Consider the following 22,348-nt stretch of genomic DNA (forward strand, 5'->3'; position numbering starts at 1 on the left):
CTCTGTGTTCCATAAGCAATAATGGAAAGGCGACTGCATTGATTCAGCCTGAGAGCTCCATAAAACATGGGCTTTCTCTGCACTGCAGTGTGCCTTACTGGCAAGCCCAGTGCTAGCTGCTGGCCTCATTTACACTAGCCCCCACTGCCTGCAGCAGAGCTGAGACGGGTTTACAAGGCCAAACCAGAGAGAGCTGCCCAGCCGCACGAAGAGTGAGGAGGAGAATTTTGGGGCCTTTTTTTTTTTTTTTTTTTTTTTTTTTTTAACGGTGGCTTTCGCCCAAGCCCGTCTCCCATCTTTCTTCCTGCCAGCTTACTTTATTATCCAGTAAAACTATTGGCTGTGAGGCCAACCTAACAAAAGGGCAAACAGCTGTTGAAAGGGTTGCTCAGGCACCGGGGTTGTCTCTGATGGAGCAGCAGACGAATGTGTGGCTGCTACTTGAGGCAACCCAGCCCAGGCCTTTAGGCGTGCTTTGCAATCACACTGGCTGCAGCACATGCTAGGCCCCCACTCACCCAACGTGTTTCGGTACAAAAGCCTGTCTACATGGGCTAAAAAACACCAAAGAAGCCTTGACGAGCTGAGACTGGTAGGGCATTTATCATGATAGTTTCAGTTACAAAGCTATAGTCACAGGGGTGCTGCTACCACCTTAAGTTTAGGAAGCGAGAGCATGTGAAAGCCCATAAGCAAGCGTTAAAATGGCCATACTGGGTCAGACCAAAGGTCCATCTAGCCCAGTATCCTGTCCTCCAACAGTGCCAGGTGCCCCAGAGGGAATGAACAGAACAGGGAATCATCAAGTGATCCATCCCCTGTTGCCCATTCCCAGCTTCTGACAAACAAAGGCTAGGGACACCATCCCTGGCCAGCCTGGCTACTAGCCATTGATGGACCTATCCTCCATGAACTTACCTAGTGCTTTTTTGAACATGCTTTATCTGTAGAATAACTAATTGGCCAGTTTCCTATAACACTTTTTTGTCCATGTCTTGGCCCCATTGAAACACATTCCAAGAGCACAGCTCCACCAGTGCAGGACTGTACCAAAGTGGCCCGAAGTCAGCCACAGCTTCCATTGCATTTTAATAAAAGTCGTGGCAGTTACTGAGCACAGAGCGGCTGGTGGGGGCGGAGGGGCTAGTTAAACACAAGCTTGTTAAAAAAAATTTAAATCCCAACCCGCCCTCCCCCCTTTGGCAAATGTAAGCCGAGTGCCACAACAGATGCTGTGGTAGTGCCTTTGCACAGCACCTCAGCTATCAGCCAGCCTGAGCTACAGGCTGGTCGCGCACACCAGCGCTGAAGGGCACACCCTTTATGCTGGCCCTGTACAAGGGCCATGCCCCACACCGTTTGTGAACTGGGATGTGTGTATATTTTTGTTCCCTGTGTGTTGCACCAATGACTTTCAGCTGCAGACAAACAGCCTGGGTGTCTAGCATGTATCTGAGGGTACTGGTGCACTGGGGCTGAAGGCGTCATGTCCAGCGCCTGTAGATGTACACGGCCTGCTGCTAAAAACAGACCTGTACCTGCAGGCGTGTGAGTGACGAGTGTTTGGGTGCAGCTGGAATGTCACTGCGGGCAGCCAGCCCTCACGCTGCTTGGGATACACTTAGTGCAATAATGCCATTAACCCTCCCCTTGGCTTGTGGGGCCAGAGGCGGGGAGGGGAGCCTCCCCACCTCTTCTGCCTGCAGGCCATCTAGTCCATTCCCCAACAGGCTGGTGGAGCAAGTTTTTCATGCAGGGGTGGGGGGGAAGGCCTCTAATCTGCCACTGAGCGCCTCTCCTGAAGCTGGGTAAGACATCTCCAGCCTCCCCTGGCTATTTTTATCAATCAGGAGTTGAAAGACCAAGCTGCTACTTTCAGTGGAATCCCAAAGACATAGCCCTCATGAGTAAGGCTACAGTTACGTCATGGGTATTTTTAGTAAAAGTCATAGCCAGGTCACGGCCACTAAACAAAAATTCATGGCCTGTGACCTGTCCATGACTTAATTAAATCTTGAAGCAGGGGGCACTGATGCTGCTGCGGGGGAGCTGCTTGTGGCCAGCCACAGCTGCTCCAGCTGGCTGGAGACTGCTGGTGTGGCTGTCCTGGCAGCCATTGGAGCAGCAGGCCCTGGAGCCAGCTTCTTGGGCAGCCCTGGAGTCAACCACACTGGCCTCTGCAGAGGTTATGGAGGTTACGGACGCCACGATGTCTGTAACAGACACACAACCCTGCTCAGGCGTTTGTGAACGCGCCCAGCCAGCAAGCCCTAAGGTTCCTGTGCCCCAAAGCACTCATTCTAAGCAGCACCAGCTATAGGACTTTTCAGCCACCTTTGCTGTAGCATGACACACCCCTGGAATGGATACATGGTGGAAAGTCACATACCAACCAGGCCCTAAGCTGCCCTCAAGCAAAACACACCCTAACTTCAGTGCGCGTGTTAGTTACGTACCACACATTGCACAATAGCCTGTAGCCCTGTGTGCGAGTGGCTCAGCTCACCTACATGACGTGCCTCTGTGGGGCGGCCAGTGGCTGCTTAAGGAGGCACGTCCTGTTATACATGGGCCATTTCTTGGCCACGACATGAATCGTCCAAGGGCACAATTTTTGCCCCTTGTATGTAGTGGTAAAAGACAGCTACAAACAACACTTTGCTAAGCAGACGTTTGAGGCTAGTTGCGCAAGGAGGTTGCTAGTTCACATAATTTTTCCAGCCATGGTCCCTGACATTACAACACGCTTCAGTCACAAAGAATTGGCAGGGACAATCACATTCTTATACCTCTGGCAGCTGAGGTGGCTGAACCCGTTCTAAACAGGTGCTCAGTGATGGTCAACATTTTTTTTTTGATGGCTAAACTTTGGTACCCAACTTGCTACCCCAACCTTCACCCGGGATGCCTTGGCCAAAATCTGAGCTACACTCACTGAGCCAGCCAAAAAAAAAGGGGCACATTTGACAATTCTAGGCTATGCATTTGCCCCAGGTAATACAGTGCAGCAAGAGAGAGAGCATGTGCGTTGTGTGTGTGAGAGAGAGAGCGAGAGAGACTCAGCCTCCTCGACCTCTCATTTTATGCTCTAGATACACTACCATGGCATAGTAGTGTACAGGGCTGCCCAAAGGATTCAGGGGCCTGGGGTCTTCGGAGGCGGGGTGGTGGGGGCCCTTCCGCTTCGGGTTTTCAGGGCACTTCAGCGGCGGAGTGAGTCTTGGAGTGAGTGAAGGCTCCACCACCGAATTGCTGCCGAAGACCCAGAGCCAGTGAAGGCCCCGTTGCCGAACTGCAGCTGAAGACCTGGAGCGAAAGAAATTCTGGATCTTTGGCAGTAGGGCCTTCACTTGATCCGGGTGTGTTTGGCAGGACTAAAGGATTTGCTGCCAAAGACCCTCATGGGAGCCCCTAAAAACTCTTGTGGGGGGCCTGGGGCAAATTGCTCCACTTGTTCCCCTCACCCCCCCAAGGCGGCCCTGGTAGCATATTGTAGACAGTGGTCCAACTAAGCTATGAAAGCAGCTAATGTCTCTTCTGCCCCCAGTGACTGATGCCAGCTGTGCAGTGCTGGGGTGTGGCCTGATGAAACGGAGCGCTGCCCTACCACCTAACAGTCTGTGCTGCTCTCCTCTTAGTCACCCTAATGGTGACTTGAGTTTTAATGGTAAAATCTTTACTATAGTTCTCAATGCTCCATGCAAGGTGCCCATAACCATACTACGAGGCTGGCCTCCAGCAGCAAGGCACTCAGACTGCAGCCAGGGTGAGCCTGAAGCTGCCAGTTGCTCCACGCCCTTCCTAGGCAAAGCCAGGTACCCTGCTTCAAACGTGCTCAACCCCGTCTCTGCTCAAAGTACAGTTTCGCAAGCAGGTGCCCACTAGCTGAGTGCGGATGTGGCCCAAACACGCCCAAGCAGGACTGGAAACGACCATGCTCCTTTACGTTCTTTGGAAATGGTTTTTAAAGTGGCCAAACAAACATCATAACCCAGAATCGTGGCTGGATTGCAGCTGCCACCAGGGCAAAGTGGCTGAAAAACAGCAGAGCTGCCTCACTGACGACAGCTCGGGAAAGCCTGCTGGGGCACAGGGCTGCTATATGACCTAGGGGTGTGTGGGGGTAGGGGGAAGTGTGGGGCCCTATGCTTGGTGCCCATAGTGCCTGAACAGCTTGTGGAAGCTGAACAGCTTAAAATAAAGCATTCCCACATGAGCCCAGCTTTGGCAGCCCAATGGTGACCTACAGTCACCTTTTCCAAGCAGTGCTGAGCACAGCTCCACTGTGCACTATGATCCAGCTGGACCTCACCATGCTTTCAGCCTCATCTGTTTCTGCTCAACTACTCGAGGCTGGCACCCAAGCTCATGGTGATGGAGGGGTCCCAAAAGGGCCTAGAAAAAGCAGATTGATGAGATTAGCTCGAGGTTAGACAATAACCTCTCCCTAAACTCTAGTCTGAGTGCCAGTCACAATGTTAGGACTTTGCCATTGCTTTTTTATTTTTGCTTTAAGGACGTATCCAAGCATTGTCTCAGAACACTGCTCTTAATGGCATAAATTGTCGTCAGCGTTTGGGATCAAGCATGACCCAAATCTAACACTCAGATCCTAATTATAAAAAAAAAAAAAAAAAAAAAAATCTAAAAATTAAATATTCATTTTCCTTTGGAAAGACACAAACAGTAGGGCCACTTTACTATACACCCACTGAGGAATAGCCATTTTGTCAGTTCATAAATATAGACATATAGTTAAAAAGTGACAATTTACAAAAATACAATTTATTGCTAACGAAAGGCTTGGACTATCACTTGGGTCATTGTTAGTATAAATTTCAGTTTTGCCAAATTGAAACATGAACTAGCAAAACCACAAAGTTTGCCTTCATCTGATTTTCAGGTGTAAAGAAACATGCACTGCACGGTCCAGTGGAAAAACGTAAGGACGCCTTGCCAGTACACCCTGAAAAATACTTGGCTACAGGGAATAAAAACATATAAATTTATCTGCACACATCTCTTATTAATGGTGCTGTGAGTTGGTATAACAACAGTACGAAATTTAGGCAAGAGTGGTGTTACAGAAATTAGCAGCATTATCCAATCATCTGAAAGAAACCAATTCTGGGATTGAGGTATAGGAAAAAAGGAAAACAAAATCCACAATGAACTTACTACAACATAGTGAATTATGTACATGATAATTAAACAGGATCCTGCTGATTCTGACAGTTTTCTGTGTTCCAAACATTGGTCTTAAATTCACAGTGAATTTCAGCAACATTTAAAAGGAGCATCCATGTCCTGAATTGAAAATATTTTCTCAGTTGCAAAGCGATCTTTGCACTGACCTGATTAACATGCCTGCAGCTAGAAATCCATATTGCAGTCCAAAGGAATTGTCCTGCTGTGCTGTCTAAGGACATATGGCTTAGTGACCAATATCAGCCACATGTGACTTCAGAGATCATTTTCTTACCTAAGTCAACCATTTTTGATCAAGTCTCTAATCGCCTTTGCAGATTAGCTTTGGCAGGCAAGAGCACCACAACCAGCTCCTACTATCCTGATTTTAGCCTCCAAATACTTTTAGCATTTAGTAGCCCCTCTTGACAGGATGTACGTGAATGGGAGTTCTAGCGGTTCACAGTTAAACTGTGTTTAGTTGAACGATTTTGGGGCTTCATGAATCGAGGCTTTTCTTTGATACTGTCACTGTGCAGCATCAAGGACTGAATACATAAAAATGATAATCAACAAGGTACCATATGGTGATCCTGCTCTCCTGCTGGGACCTTCCTCCATGCTGCCATGTTTCCCTCTGGGCTAACCCTCACCCCTCTGGCATATGAGGAGGGCCGACTCTCCTCGAATTTCGCCGTCCTTCCCCCGACTCCTGCTTAACACAGCAGCTGCGACTCGTCACCTTCTCCTCATGCCCTGGCTTTCAGGGCAGATGCATTTCAGGCAGGTCCTGTAAGTTGCAGGACTGACCCTGCGGATGGTGGCTTTGTTGCTGTGGATGGAGGAAGTAGCCCATGGTAGTCTGCTGCGGTATATGAGATGGCTGGAAAATACGCTGATTTTGACTCCCGGGGACCGACTCGGCGGCTTGCATCTGTAGAAAGGAAATGCAATACAATCAGACGGGTTTCTCAGCAAACGCAGATTCGCCTTGTGCCCTGATCTAGCTTCTTCTGGCTGTTCAATGCAGTGCCCTGGAAAGGGTTGGGCTGATTCTGGACGAGCCTATCAAAGGAACCTACAGTGCAGAGTCTGGGAGCAAAAAGAAGGGATAACATAATAATCCCATCAAGATGTGGGCTAAGACAAATTCAGCACAGGCACAGAGACAGTGTTTTACAAGGGATAACTCCTTAATTCATCCTCATAGCGCTTGTGGAAGGGTTGGTGCTTTCATCCCCATTTTGTAAAAAATGCAGGTCCTCAAGTTTCAATTACCCCAGGGCCTAAATTTTCAACATAACCATGAGTTTCCGGGCACTCAGTTAGGATGCCAAAGTTATTTGCACTCCTTAAGCCACAGACAATCAAGTACCCAACCCGTTGGGCTACTGCTACGATTGCCAAACCCACAGGGAAGCCTACGGGAAGGCTCCAGTCTGGGTGAGTGCAATTGTCAACAACTACTACTGAAGTCTAGAAGCCTCCGCAAGACCGGCACCCTCCTCCTCGCTTGCGAGGCGCGATGGCTGGGAAATCCGCATAGCGACAGCTCCAGGAGCCTGCTCCCATCCCCCTTGCACAAGGCAGATCAGCTGGGTTCCGAGGGGCCATGGTGCCTGGCCGCAGTTAGCCTCTGCGGCATAGCCAGCCCATGGTATGTTCCCGGTGATGTTAAAGTCTGATCTCACAGTGGACAGAAATTCTCATCTTCGCAAGGAAATACCCAGTCATGCAGCATGACACACGAATGGGTCATGGAAAATAAAGGTGATCGGCAACGCAGCCAAAAGGTCTGAGTGTGATGCAGCTGTGGACTTACTGTGACTTTGGACATGTCACTTGACTTCTCACAAGCTCAGTTTTGCTGTTTTTCACAAAATGGGGATGAAAGCACCAACCCTTCCACAAGCGCTATGAGGATGAATTAAGGAGTTATCCCTTGTAAAACACTGTTTCTGTGCCTGTGCTGAATTTGTCTTAGTCCACATCTTGATGGGATTATTATGTAATCCCTTCTTTTTCAACCAGCCCTGCAGCATAACTAGTTCCACCTGTAGCTGATCTCTTCCCATTACTTTACTACATACCTCCATACATACGACCCATTACACTTACGGCTTTGTAAACCCACTCAGTTTTTGAGAGAATGAAAACTATTTTCAATGATTAATTAGCCTCAGTGATTCCTTCCACGAACTGTTTTATCAATCGGGCACGATCCTTGCTCTTGAAAAATCAAATCTGTCTTCGCGAAAGGTTTGCTCAGTGGCCCAATTAATTCTTTGAATAAAGAGCAGCGTGTGGCTGGTTTAAAAAAACACCACCACAGTCTGCTAGGGTGACCAGACAGCAAATGTGAAAAATCAGGACAAGGGGTGAGGGGTAATAGGAGCCTATATAAGAAAAAGACCCAAAAATCAGGACTGTCCCTATAAAATCAGGACGTCTGGTCACCCTACAGTCTGTTCAGATACTACAGGCACATGCGGCCAGATTTTCAAAAGTGCTTTGGACCCAGCAACTCCTAGTGCTTAACATTCCCGGCCAGATTTTCCAAAAAGTTCCATGTACTGGGTGCTGAGCTGCATTTGAAAAATTTGGTCACTCATTTTGATGCCTAAATGAGAGTTAAAGTTCTTCTGAAAACATGGTCTCAACTGTGCTGACCATTTTTGGAAATTCTAGTGATACAGGGCAGGCTGTAGGTGTGTCTAGGTACAGTGGAGATGGGAGTCATGAAAGATAAGACAGACAGATTCAAGTCACGTATGAGCCATTCCTTCTAAACTGTCTGACTGACATTTACAAACCCCACCCAAGTATACTACCTGCAGGTAGAGATGCTGCTGCTGAACCTGCTGTTGGGGTGGCCATTGGTGGAGATGAACTGGAGGTTGCGTCTGGTGGGAAGTGAAGTTGGCCTGTGGAATCATGACCGAAGGGGTAAATACAGGAGAAGGGGCAGGAGCCCTGACTGTGCTACATGTAATTGGCTGCATCTGTAATGGGGGAGGCAGCATCTGCTGTTCTGGAACAAATCTGTAAATAGAAGGAAAATAAAACACTAATAGAAGGTAAACAATGTATCAGCATGAGAATAAATGCCAGAGAACTAAGCTGATTAAAACAAAGCAAAATGCAGTCTGGAAAAACAACCGGAAAATGTACCAGACTAGCCGCAAAAATCTCCCATCAAAGGCGGCAGGTAGCCTGTGCCTCCCCAAACAGCCTGACGTGGCCCTGCTCACGCTCTGCCCCCATGCCCTCTCCTTCAGTTCTCTGCCATGGCCCAGGCTGCAGGGACTGAGGGTAGCTGGCACTGCGCACTGGCTGCCCAGCCAGCACTTGGACTGCATCACCAGGAGCTGGGGGAGTGGGGGGGACCTCAGGCACAAGGAGAGGGGCAGGGGCTAGCCTCCCACAATGGCTGGGTCACTGGCCGCCCATGTCTTCCACATCCTTTATCAGTATAATGAAGTGGAACTCACACTGGAACTCCACATGTAAGAACAAGAGTATCTGATTTGGAGAAGCTGATGGTTCTGCTGTATGGTTGCACCCCCACCGAAACCGTGAGTCTTGTGACTTGGCCAGTTTAAATAAGAGATTCATCGATTCACAGATCCCAAGGCCAGAAGGACCATTGTGATCACCTAGTCCAATCTCCTGTATAGCACAGGCCAGAGAACTGCCCCAACATAATCCCCAGAGCAGATCTATTAGGAAAACATCCAATCTTCATATTAACATTGTCAGTGATGGAGAATCTACCAGGACCCTCGGTAAATTGTTCCAACAGTTAATTACTCTCACCATTAAAAATCTACACACATTTTCAGTCTGAATTTGTCTAGATTCAACGTCCAGCCATTGGATTGTGTTATACCTGTCTCCGCTAGACTGAAGAGCTTGTTATTAAATATTTTCCCCCATGTAGATACATACAGACTGTAATCAAGTCACCCCTTAACCTTTCCTTTGTTAAGCTAAATAGCTGGATTTCTTTGCTCAATGAACCAACCACATCCATTGGCGGACTTAGATGTAAAGCTCTCTGGGGCACGGACCAATACTTCATAGTATGTTAGTACAGTGCCTAGTGCAATAGGGGTAGCATCTCTGGGTGCTACTGAAATAACAACAATAGAAATAAGGTGATTAGGACTAAACAACTGTGGCAGCAAACCCTTGAAAGGTGTGCAGTTGTGTTAAGATGAACAGGTTAGAGCATAAGAACACAGCAAATAGTTTCCCTATGCCAATTGGCAGCAGTACAGTAACAATGCTTCGCTTTCTCTAGTACAGTAAGTGTAGAGCTGGACAGGGAACGTATTTTATTTCCCGTGAACATTTCTCAAGAAACATTTTTTCATTTCTGTCAAAAACTTTGAATTTTGAGAAGAATGGCGAAAAACCAGAACTGGAACATTGTCGGTTTTCGGAAACTGAACGCAGCAAATGGTTGCCAACCCGCCTCCCCCCCCACAAAATGTCAGGTTTTAGTTTTCAATAAAAACCTGAAAAAGCTGGACGAGAACTGAAATTTACTTGGAAAATTTTCTATTTCATTGAAGGAATGTTTTTCATAAAAAAAAAAAAATCCAACATCAGTTTTTTTTGTTCAACCAGGTCTAGTTACTTATCTCTTTACCACTGATTTTTTTTTTCTTTTTTGGTAGCCAAGATTTTTGATCATTTTCATGACCCCGAAAAGAACCCCAATAAGATCTTGCACAAGGACAAAGCCGCTGAAGAGAAAGCTCACTGCTGAGATAGTGTACAGTAGGAACAGGGAAGACTTACTTTGCTTGCTGTCTGCCAGCACTGTTTTGTGATGACTGATTACTGCCATTAGCACTCGGCATCAAGGCTTGGACCGGCTGATCTAACAGCATCCTACGGCAGAATGAAAACATGGCACAGTCAGAAAAGATATTTGTTTTTTCCTACGTTCAGATTCTTCACAGTCAATCTCTAGTACCCTAGTAAAAGCTCTGTGAAAGCTCTCAAATCCACTAACTCATTCCATCCAAGATTATGGACCTGAATGGTTATGTGCATATAATGTAAGATCACAATTTTATCATCTACTCTAAAAAGACAACAGTTCTGAGCTGAAACATCTAAGCCTTTCAGATCACAAATGTTTAATTGATCTTGTTAAAATTATGATGTCCCACCCTTGTGCAAATTAAGGATCCAGTTCTTTCATTTGCTTTGGACTCGAACACACATTTAGCCGGCATCTGCCCACAGAAGAGTTCCAGGTGCCTCACAACACATACCAACAGTGTTTGCATGCTAGTTTCGGGAGCTGGGCTGGGTGGTGATGGGGCTGGATCTGTAAAGTGCATAGCACACAACAATTGATAACAATATTTGGGCCAAATTCCATCCTGGATTACATGGAAATTTGACCTTAACATGTTTAATAAACTAAAGTCTCTTTAAGACAGAAAGGCCTCCAGGCAACTTTTTTTAAAGGTCCTGATCCTGCAAGCACTTTTGAAAGGGCCTGATCCTGAGAGCCCTTTATCTAACCAATATCTGCTAAGACTTCACGAGAGTTCTGCACGTGGATGGCTAGCAGGACTGCACTGAAAAGGGCTATTTCCAGGGCATCCATCCTGGCAGGAGAACGAATATTCTGGAGTTCCTGGGAACTAAGAGAAAAATATGCGAAGCACTAGTTTTGCCTCTTTATTCCCCTGAAACCAAAAGCTCAGCTCCTTCTGACCGAAGCAAGGCATATAGGTACATCCCGTGCCTAAAAACCTGTTAAGTTATATGGGAGGCATATGTATGGAGGCATTAGTAAAGCTTTAGTAAAGCATTAGTAAAGCTTTAGTAAAGCATAGCTCCTGACTTGTAGAATGAAAGCCAAGACTTCACTGCTGCCCAGTGATATGTTCCTCCCACGCAGACCTCATCAGGAGCCAGCACTGACTGCATTCCTACCTTAGACTCCTATCTTGGCTGTAGTCAGACGGTTGTTGCCTTTCGCTCATTTCCGTTGGCATCTGAGCAGAGACAGTGATGGGATGAGTTTGGGAAAACACCATGGGGCTGTTGTAGAGGGGCATCGAAATGCTTGTCTGCACTGGCAGACATGTTTGCTGTGCCTGGCTGCCTCTTATTAAGTGCTGCTGCTGCTGCTGCACCTGAGACATAAAAAATTGTCCCGTTAGCGGAGTCAACTCCATGGAAGAGACCCTGTACCTTTAACGTGCAGTTAGAAGGCAGACTGTGTGACAATGGCACTTTCTGCTCCCTGAATACAACAGGGGACTGGCAGCAGATCTGGTGAGTGCAAACAGCATGTCTGCAGTAGGGATCCCTCAGTGGCCATTGTGCAGGTGCTGAGAGACTTTGCTATAAAAATAAGTCGTCTTTTCAAAATCAGGCTATAACAGAAGGGGGCGAGCAGCACAGATGTGATGGAAGGAAGGCGCCTATAGTGGGAGAAGGTGACTGAAAAATCTGGAGCCCTCACTAACAGATACTTGTACTTCCTCTGCGAATATGCTGCCTTCTCCCTGAGTTATAGCAGTGTAAGTCCCACTGATTACTCCTGAGCTACTCCAGATAGACTCTGGTCTAACTAAGAGCAGAACTGGAATCAGAGGTTCCCTTAGGTCTAACACCATTAGGCCATTACATCTCTAGATACTACAGCAAAGTGACATCACCTACATTCATCATGTGAAACAAAGTAACATCTTAAAGCTGATTAGTGACGCACGTCCCACTCACTCCAGCATGAAACCTAGACTCAGGAGGCACGAGGAGAATTGCGCTCACGGAGTGGGGGTAAAGTGGAGGGAGTCACAGGGCCGGGCCATCAGCACTCATCCAGCCAAGTCAGGTGGAGTTGCCCTGGGGACGGATCTGTCCGTAAACGAGCTGCCATGCAGTAATTACAAGAGCCATTTGTAAAGAACATTCAATTGCTATTGAAGAAAACCAAGAAGTTAGCAACCTGTGAGGAAGTGACACAAGGTTCCCTGAGGAATTGATGTGGTGACAGTAAGTGTGGGGTACTGTAGTGTTTGGATCCCATAAGGCCTTGCTGCTGAGGCTTCTTGGCTGTGGCCTGCCTGGTCACCCCAGGCTGCTGTGGTTGGGATGGCCTTCTTGGGCTCTGTTGTTGTACGTTGTTAAAGACTAAGGGCATAGGTTGTTGCATCAGCATCTGTAAGAAAGAGATGCATGAGCTGGTACAGCAGTTTATGCGTTTAATTTTTTAATGCCTCTTTCTGACTATGCTACAGTAAGCTCTCATGCAATGTACACTATTGCTGGTGCAAAAGACAGTGTTCCCAAGATCTATTAAATCGATACATTAACATAAATTGTGCTAGATTCCCTATATCCAATAAAACCACGTCCTTTGCCAGAGCTTAGCAACATGGTATTGAGATACAGACAGTTTCACCTCTAGTTCACTAGCTCCAATGAAGCTTTATCAAGTCAAAACTGAAAGTCACTGGAATTTGATGGCTTTTCAGAAACAACTGGACCCTGCCATCCAGATGTTGGTCTGTGGGTGCCTATATCACAAAACTCACCACAGGGGGATCAGCCTCAACAGAGAAGAAGGACTAAAGGAACACAGATACTTATCTAAACCACCATCTCTAGTTGCTGAGCCTGTATTCTTTACTCATGCAATCTTCCCATGTGTACCAATTACAGTAAAAAGCCCTACATGGACTTTCATGCATGTGGCTATTTTCAGTATACAAACCCAATATTACAATGGAGAAGGCCATGTTTGCCAGTGGAATCTGGTAAATTCTGCAGCAATGAAGTGGTTGATATACAGAGCTGGTTTTTATTTTTTCCCCTAACATACTTGTTAAAGAGTAGATCTAATTTGTGTCAATCCTTTCTCAGCTATTCCCCAAACCTGTATTTTTGGCACTGTCGTTTGATTGAATTTTTACCAGCCCACCAGACTCTTCTCCATATTTCACTGACTGATTGGTGAATGATACCCATATAGAATGATCAGCTGTACTTTTCTCTCTTTCAACCTCTACTTAGACTAGGGAACATCTAAATTAAAAGTGCATGCACATTAAAGTGATGGCAACCATGCACAGTAAATCTGATCAGATTATAATTAGTAACGTTCAGCTCTCAGTTTGGAAAACTGGATTATTTTTCAGTATATTTGTTCATTGTCGACTTTTGGATAAAAGGATGAAATGGACGCAGTTACTATTGTTCTAGCTGTACCACAGTTTGCTAAAATGAGTGACAAATCCAATGCACGGATTAAACACAAAATAATCTATGCTGCATGTGTGCTTTAATGTCACAAAACAACTTTACACCAGGGGTGCTTTGCAGTTAGCTCTTTAAAAAAAAATGATCACAGGACAGTCTGTAGATACCAAAAAATTTCCTGCGTAAATCATTTCTGGAGAACAGTCCATTTCCAGAATTAAAGCATACTCAGTTATTCCAGTGTCACCAAACTCTGGATATCTGAAGAGCATTTTCTTTCTCATGTTGTGCTGTCATTAATTTTAGTGTCACATCTAATTATTTCTTTCATGGTGTAATCTAACAGGTGAAGAGTCATCACTGCCTTCCTTAGTGTCATATTTGATTCAAATAGCCACCTCTCCTTAATTAGAGGAAGCTTTTTTCCAAAAATTGGCATCAATTATGATGCACTGGCTCTCACTAGCAGGACATATCCTGTGTAATACTATGAACCATATATGTCCTCTAATTTCCTTAGGAAGAATCTGGGCCTGCTTTCTAAATCTATCTTGTTCAAACACAACATTAAGAGAGAACAGAAAACCAACCTCTGAGAACTTCATAACACGATAAAACCCTGTTACCTGGCTTCCCAAATAAACATTGCAAATAATCTGTGACCATTCAGAGCCAGTGAATAGTATGATACAGAATTCTTTCATTTCACCCAGAAATGCTCGTATCAAAGCTGAAAACTAGTCTTTTGCTTTATGGAATTGTATGGCAGTTAAGGATACAGGGGACGGTGCAATGCTGTGAATTGCTTTATTCAAGTTATTGCAGGATGAGTCTGTGCAAATGATACTTTTATTGCAACTTGTGGATATTTTATGCAGTGGCCAATATGGAACACAAATACTGTATTTTCTCAAACAGCAAAGCACGTTATCTTCCATAATAGCATCACTGTCTACTGTAGCTCTTCATACTGTAATGATCCACTAGGGGGAGCTACAAGGTAATTTTATTCCAGACAGTTTAAGAGATTAAATAAGGAATTAAGAAAAAGCAAGTCTGGGAGTAAGGTTGTAAATTCCCCATCCCTGACTTGAAGAGCTCAGTGCTGGAGTTTCCTCTGTGAAAGCTTCTAACTGGAATAAAGCTAGTCACTTTCTGACCTTTAACAGGACCTTTAACAGGACAATTGATTTCTTCTAGAGGAAACCTGCCTGAAGTCTTTGTAATGGCTAGAACCTACTGGTGCCAACTACAGTAATTACTGGAATAGCCACTAGATGGTGCTTAATATTTAGCCATAAATGCACTATCTCTTTTGTACTTAAGTGACATACAGCAGTTGAAGGGAGCATTAAACAACAACGTTCCAACAGTCTCACTTGTTCCCCTGGGCATGTTGGGCTGGGTGGGTTGTTGCTTTAATCTTCTCTCTTCCTTCTTTCTCTCTACTCCTTCCCCTCTGCAATCCTATATGCCAATTTCTGGCAAACTGGCCCCGTATATTTCACGTTAGGGTATATAACAATCACACCCAGTGAGAGAGTGTTTTCAGAATGCTCAGGACTCGACTCTACCGTGTTAGCTGGGCCACAGTGTCTCCAACTCATACACTGTGTCAGTCAACATACATAAAGCAGCTGCAGCAGAATCATAAAATACAATAAGAGGGTGAACTGCGAATAACAGAAAATCAAATGTTCGCTTGTGCCCAAATAGTTAGGTGGAATCCATGACCACTCCAATCCTATTAACCTGGTCAGTTTTAGCTGGAAATCTGCTACGGAGCTTCTGCAGTCTTACCCGATCATTCAAACTTCAAGCTCTTCTGAATAGGAGACTTTTTGTTAGACATAAACTTCGGGAATTTTTTGATTTGGCACAATTACCAATTTGATATTTAAACATCAGGGAAGCAAAAACCTCCAGCCCTGCTGCTACAAACACTAAACCGTCCTTTCTTTCAGGAATGATCACAGTTCAGCAGTTCTAGAGCTTAGGAATGCATTGCCGATGGTGTTCATTTCTTATTTTTTTCCTTGTGGCAGGAGGGAAAATGCCCCACCAGTCTGGACCCTCCTGATGGTTAAGACAAAATCAAATGATACTTTGGGCCCAGGGAATCAGACATGGAGAGCGGGAGACACTGGAACAGATTCACATACCTGCAGATTGGAATCTTGCACTAGTTGGAGCTGCTCTTTGATAACATGGAGCTCTTCTTGCTGTGTCTTGATGTCAGCTTGCAGTATGCGAGTCCTCTCCTCCAGCTGTTCTTTCAGTTGATGCATCATCCCTAACTGGGCTGGGAAGTGGTACACTGGCTGCGGAGAACAGAAAATGAACCCAAGCTGGAAGAACTAATATTGCTGCTGACTGCAGAGAAGCGAATGCTCTCCTGCAGGACAGACTGCGTCTCAAAATATGGGGAGCTGCCCCCATGGAAAAGACTATATTGGAAAATTACACATTGGACACTTGCAAGTCGATGCACCACTGCGTTACTAGACTCTCATGCTGGTGTTCCACCACCGAGCATAGATGTAGAGTAACCCAGTGGAGAATCAGATTTTAGTTATTTTTCTTTACTTGTAGTGAAAAGAATGGCGAAATGGCAGGCGCTTGCTATGAGCCTTACGGTGGAAGGCACTTCACTCTAAAAATGATTCTGAATGGGCTATAGGCCCGATGCAGCTCCTGGAAAAGTCAATGGAAAAACTGAGCTCCAAGTAAGAGCTCAGTCATGAGCCACCTTATACACATGTAAGGAGTAAGGGGCTGTAAGGTGCCCCCTGACGCCTCTGTGCAGCTACCCACATCAGCAGCCTGTGTGCAGGGTCAAGAGCCGTTCCTCTCTCTACAGCAAGTAGCTTGCTAAGCTAAAGCAAGTATCATTCATATCACAGCGTGCTCAGGAACCGTCACCGGCGGGGCCTGCCTGTGTATGCTTCTCTGATGGGCCGCTCGATGCACAGACACAGTTAAAATAACCTGGGAAAATGCTGTTGCTGGAACCACAACAAAGGTCTCCAGCTCGCAAAACTGGTGCACCCAGCAATGAGGTAAAGCGCTGCTAACTCAAACCTTAGCTGAGTCTCTTGGGCAATGATTTCAGATCTCTCCTCATGCTACAATAATGTTACAATCTGCTGGCCATGCACGGGCTAATGTGATCTTAACAAAACCAAACCACGTACCATCACAGCTTGCTGCGAGGAAATTGTTGGCTGGGCCACATGGTGCTGAGTGAGATGTTCAGCGGATGCCTGAGGAGTTACTATTGCCTGGGGAAGAGAACAACGGTTTGGTTTCGACCACAGTGTACCTGACATAAGGGCCAAGAGAGTTACCGAGGGCCAGATCTACACCAAAGGCAAATGTGTTACCCCGGGGGGCTCCCGCTGTCCAAGCATCAGCACTGGCCAAATACAAGGGAAGACACGCCCATTCTATCTTGCTGAATTCTTCGCATTTCCGAGACCTTTTACTTCCTGAGTGTGCCACACATTTACCATCGGAGAGACGGTTCCACGTGGGGCTGGAATAAGTGACCGACTGGCAGTTTTACCAATTGAAACAGGTGCCAACCATTCCCTTGGGGACAGAGCGAGCCCTCAGTAATTCCACAGGAGGCAGCACAGCTGGAAGGATGAATCTGGTCTCTTCCACTTACCGCCGATTATTGCAAATCCTTGTTTGAAAATTCCCTTTCTGGATGAAACCCTCTTTACCCACACAAACCCTGAGAAAACTGGGCTTCGCCTGAGTCTGGGCAAGCAAAAGTCAACCCCAGGCACCACGAGGCCAGGGTGTAAGCCTGCAGTGCCACCTCCTCCAGGTACTCAGCCAGTCTATGCCCTGGGATAGCAGGCATGTTTTCCCCACCACACTGGCCTGGGGTACTGTAGCTACCTGAGCGACACAAGCATGGATGCTGTTGCCTATGCGGAGTTGTGGTGCAGACTGCTCTGCAGTGCTCCACAACCTCGTGTTGCTGCTCTGCTGTGGGTCATCTCAAGCACTGTGTGTGAGGGCTGTAAGCTAGCCCACCTTACCAGGGAGAAAAATAATAAATAATATATGCAGATATACCTATCTCATAGAACTGAGAGGGACCCTAAAAGGTCATTGAGTCCAGCCCCCTGACTTCATTAGCAGGACCAAATACTGAGCTTGCCCCAGATCTCTAAGTAGCCCCCTCAAGGATTGAACTAACAACCCTGGGTCTAACAAGCTAAGGTTCAAACGACTGAGCTACCCCTCCCCTGCTAAGAAGCTTAGTAGATTCATAAGGCCAGAAGGAAGCACCAGACCAGCTACTTGGCCCTCCTGTGTATCACAAGCCACCAACACTTCCCCCCTAGCCCAACATCCACACATGAAACCCACCACCGCCAAAATCACTGTTTCCCCCTTGCAGTGCTAAGCGCACGCTGGAAAGGCTGTCGTTTGCAGGGTTATCTACCTGTGTGCTCCCGCTCGAGGCCAGCCTCAGAGATGCCTTCTCCTGTTGACCCATTGGCACTGATTGCCTGGTGGGAGTGCTGGCCTCCGTGTGCCGCATGGATGATGTGGCTGCAAAAGAGAAGCTCTTTTTAGATGTAGTAACAGTATGAGGCCATCAGACATGCTCTCCTATTCTAACAGAACCGGGAGGAGTGGAGGCGTGGCAGGCCAGCTGCTACCCAGCACCCCAAGACACTGCTGAACCTCACAAAAATATCTGCTCTAGCAATTGCCTAAACGTGGCAAAGAAAGCAAGAGGATTGCAGTCAATGACCATGCACAGTCCATGAGTCACACCAAGCTGAACTGCTGCCCCGACCTGCTTACCCATCGTTTCCCCTGCTCCTTCTAGGCAGGGTGGGCCGCTTTTGATGATAATGCCCCATTTCAACATTCTCTCCATGGTGTTTCTCCAGATGACCCAGACCACACGAACCCCACAGAGCTACACAAGCTTCCCCACATGAGCATCGAGCCAGACCATCTCTGCACTGAAACCCACTCTGAATACTCCACTGCACGAATAGAGCCCCCAGGGCTTGCTTTCAATACCGCAATGCATTATATGCATGCAACATCCCTGTGAGTCCTCGTCCTTAGCCCAAATGTGACAAGGTGAGATCCCAGCCATGTCGCTCTGCATGTCAGGAGGCCAGTCTCCCAGATCTTCCTGGGCACTGACTCTCCTCCATTCAGGAAGTGAGGCGCCAGCTCTTAAATGTCTGACCAGGTTAGATTTGCACATGCGGCCTCTGCAGTACACAGCCCTCAAACTAAGACAGTAATGACGAGCTGGGCAGACAGACAGGCAGTTTCTACTGAAATGGATAAAGCAGAGGCATTTTTTAAGGGAATTCACAAACATGTCACATTAAATTCCAGTATCTTGTTGCTTCAGTGTGATTCACTGACTATCCAGTGTGATTCTCAGCAGGAAGGCTAGAACTCTACACATCCACCCCCAAACTTTCCCCCATTGTCACCCCTGGGGCAGCAGAAGCAGGCGGGGTGCTTTAACCCGTGTGACCTACGCCTGCCCTGAGCAGGGAGCAAATGACACAGCTGTTAAAATGCCAACACTGGTCTACCACCCTCAAGCGCCTGCAGTTGCTACGGTGCCCAGTGGAACTGCACCAGTGGGGAATTTTAGGGGCAAATGTCTAGTGTAGACACATCGTAGGCTGGTCCCTCCCACCCTCTCTGCTCATTTAATAGTCACCTCTTTCTCTGATGCTTGGTATCAGAGCCTTCTCCTCACACAACTTTCCCCTATCTCTGCACTCACTGGCTCTCGCCCCATTCCCAATCACAGCCCAAACCCCACCTGCCTGGCTGCATGGACGACGTATATTTCCACCACACCTGCCGCTGCAGTATCTAGGCGTCTTCACAGGGGAAAGGAGGACCACTAAGAAGGCCAAAACTCTCTGCCTCCTCCCTCTGTTAACCCCTCTCACAAGCACTGGACTCTTGGGCTTTCGCTTCACAGCTTAAAAAAGGGGGTTTTACAGCGAGATAACCAAAGCGTGTTAGCGAATCCGCTGTAAAATCCCAATGGAGATGAGGCTCTGAACTTCTGTGAACGAGTGAGGCCAGGCCCATGCTAAACTTCCGTCCAGGATTGGCCTTGTCTAGTTTACTGTGCAGTAAAACTGCAGATGTCTTGTCTGCATTCTGCTTTCACAGCCGGATGACTACCGCGCGGTAGCTGCCGTATGATAAAAACACTCCACTTCTTTGTCAGTGAAGACGCAGCCTTGGTGGCTACCTTCACTAACCCTGGGAGCTTCGCTATGGTACAGCTGCTGGGAAAGGCCGGTGCATTCAGAGGCCAGGGGTGCTCCCATCCTGGTACCTGGGGAACCCCAAAAATGTCAAAGGGGGCTACTCTGGGTTCAGATGGCTGTGACAGATATAAACTAGCCAGTCGGCAGACCGTCTCCTCACATGGTTTTTTAGGTCTCTTGTTACAGTTTAAAACTTCCAACCGAGATTTGAGGTGTAGGGATTTTTTAAGCGGCTCCATGCTTTTGCCAATACGTTAGTACGGCGCCTCGCCTTTGCTGGGATCTGTCGATGCTGGCTAGGGTACGTACATGCTGAGTCGGAGAGTGCGGTGTGTGAAGATCGCCGGGAGCTAGGTGAGGATACAGACACTCTTTCCCTGCTGGTGTCTTGGTTGTTTCCACATTGCCTGATGTTTAGGTAACTATTGTGACTCTGCAGTGAATAAAACACAGACAGCAACCTCCTTAGCAGCACAAAAGCAACAGCAGCTTGACCCCCCTTGAATCTTGCTCATGGCTCTTTCTCAGACAAAAATGGTGTTTGGTTCTTAAAGGGCCACAGCTGCCGCTACAGAATTAATTTGGGTGATTGGAAACAACCGGCGGCTTGCCCAAAAGAACCTTTGGATGGCTCCTTAGGGTATGTCTGCACTGCAGCCAGAGGTGGGACTGCAGCTGGGGTAGACAGGCCAGTGCTAGTTTTACCTGCACTAGCACAGTTGAAAAGCGCAGCTCAGATGTGGCGGCCCGGTCTTCAACATGGGCCAGCGAGGAGAGTGCACACCCAGGGTCCCTGGCATGCTGGTACAGCCAGCACTGAAGCCCGTGTTGCTGCATCTATATTGTTATTTTTAGCTGTGGTCGCGCAGGTCTGCCTACTGTGCTACAATTCTGCCTTGGACGGCAGTGCAGACATGCCCTTGGTGGCCCTAAGCACTAGCCCTGGAAGTCAATGAGCACAAGAATGTGCTCATTTGTAGATGTGACCCTCAGGCGCTCACCTAGCCGCCTTCCCTAGTAAGAGCTGAGCTGCTCAGTGGGCATGCCTTCTGCCTGCACCTGGTAAAACAGCTGCATGCGCACTCACAGTTCCCAGGACCCCCCACCTGTCTCAGATTTGGGATGATACAGATTCCTACCACACGGACCCATCCTTCTGAGCCTTGCAAAATGCATCAAAGGAAGGCAACATTCTCCCACCCTCAGCTAAGCCTCCAGTGTGGCAAAGCCATCGCATCACAGAGGGAAATTCCTCACCAGCTCCCCCTCACCCCCCCCCCGCCCCGCTGGAGATCTGCCTAATACAGTGTACATAGGCAGGCAGGCACAGGGTGGCTTTGTGGCTAAGATACTGGCTAGGAACTTAGGAGATCCAGGTTCAACTCCCACCTCCATTGCACACCATCTGGATCACCTCAGTATCACCCACCACCTCAGTTGTCAACCAGACACAACACTCCCTCTGGTCTATTGAAACTGTAAGCGCTTAGAGGAAGGGACTGTCTCTTCCCAGCTGTATCCATAGTGCCTAGCACAGTGGGGCCTCTGGACATCCCTGTAATATAGATACTGACTAATAATAATACTCCATGCCCATCCATGGTGCCTCATACACTAAGCCTATACCTGTGAGACTGAGGAAGGACACCACATCATCCCCAACCCTCTTTATGACACACTCCCCTCCTGCATTAGAGGGTGCTGCCCTCTTGCTCCCATCGCTGCCAACTGCCAATAGATTGGTGTATAAATAGAAGCATGCTTTTATAATTAGCTTCCTTCTGCCCTGTTTCTCCAGGGATGTCCCAGCTCATTGGCTATGACACGCTGGGCAGTGACTGGGGAATAAGCGAGTGACTGTGGCAGGAGCAGCTGGCTGGCTGGAAAAGGGAAAGATTTCATTTGTTGCTGACGTGGTGGGAGGGGGCTGGGAGGAGACACAGACCAATTTTTGGGGATGTCGGCTGCAGCTTGATTAGCTTGTATAACCAATGCCAGATGGCGAGTGTCTGTTTAAGCTGAGATCTCTGCTCTCCTTACCCATGTGGGTAGTCACATTGACTCCAAAGGAGCTACTCGAGTGAGTAAGGGGTCTGGCAAAATATTTGGAGAGGGGACTGGCCTAATCCCTGCCCTCTATACAATTACAACAGGAGCCCGAGGTCTTAACACCAACAGGGCACTAAGAGGCTACCCAGCAGACTGTTTATGTACACTGAGGGCAAAGCAGCCCTCCTCTCATGCAACAGGACGGCCAAGCCAGGCACGTTCTCCACACTGTCTGCCAGTCTTCCACACCCATCCAGGCAGCTAATCATGCTAAACTCTCACCCCTCCTCCTCATTCTCCCCCTCCAATGGGAGAGATTGTCCTTTTTTCATCCCTCCTGCCACTGGAGGCTGGCCAGATTCAGTTCAAAGTCTGGATAGTAATGTCTTGGCAATCAACAGGCATGGGAAAGAAATGCAGGAAAGCAGTGCCCGGCAGGCCAGTGAGAGCTGTTTGCTAGAATGAGTGTTCGCTTGAATGCAACAAAAGCGCTTTAAGATAGTAAACTATCCAGAATACACCATGGAATGTAACAAATCTCAATCACATACTCAGCAATCAGATCCACTGGGCCCAAGCAGTCTGCT

At 47.4% G+C, this 22,348-nt stretch overlaps 1 protein-coding gene across 2 annotated transcripts in view; it reads right to left on the minus strand.

Moving 5' to 3' along the window:
* Positions 1–868: 868 nt before the first annotated feature.
* PASD1 (PAS domain containing repressor 1) overlaps positions 869–22,348 on the minus strand; it is an 81,175-nt gene continuing 59,695 nt past the window's right edge. For both annotated transcript variants that reach the window (XM_030576103.1, XM_030576104.1), the window contains 9 exons: positions 20,022–20,145; positions 17,885–17,994; positions 16,617–16,703; positions 15,585–15,743; positions 12,170–12,382; positions 11,149–11,351; positions 9,994–10,086; positions 8,019–8,229; positions 869–6,121 (listed from right to left, as the gene is read on the minus strand). In XM_030576103.1, coding sequence (XP_030431963.1) covers positions 5,951–6,121; positions 8,019–8,229; positions 9,994–10,086; positions 11,149–11,351; positions 12,170–12,382; positions 15,585–15,743; positions 16,617–16,703; positions 17,885–17,994; positions 20,022–20,145 — 1,371 coding nt within the window. In that variant the 3' untranslated portion in view covers positions 869–5,950. The remainder of the gene's footprint in view (positions 6,122–8,018; positions 8,230–9,993; positions 10,087–11,148; positions 11,352–12,169; positions 12,383–15,584; positions 15,744–16,616; positions 16,704–17,884; positions 17,995–20,021; positions 20,146–22,348) is intronic.

This window comes from Gopherus evgoodei, chromosome 9 (genome assembly GCF_007399415.2).
Source record: "Gopherus evgoodei ecotype Sinaloan lineage chromosome 9, rGopEvg1_v1.p, whole genome shotgun sequence".
NCBI lineage: Eukaryota > Metazoa > Chordata > Testudines > Testudinidae > Gopherus > Gopherus evgoodei.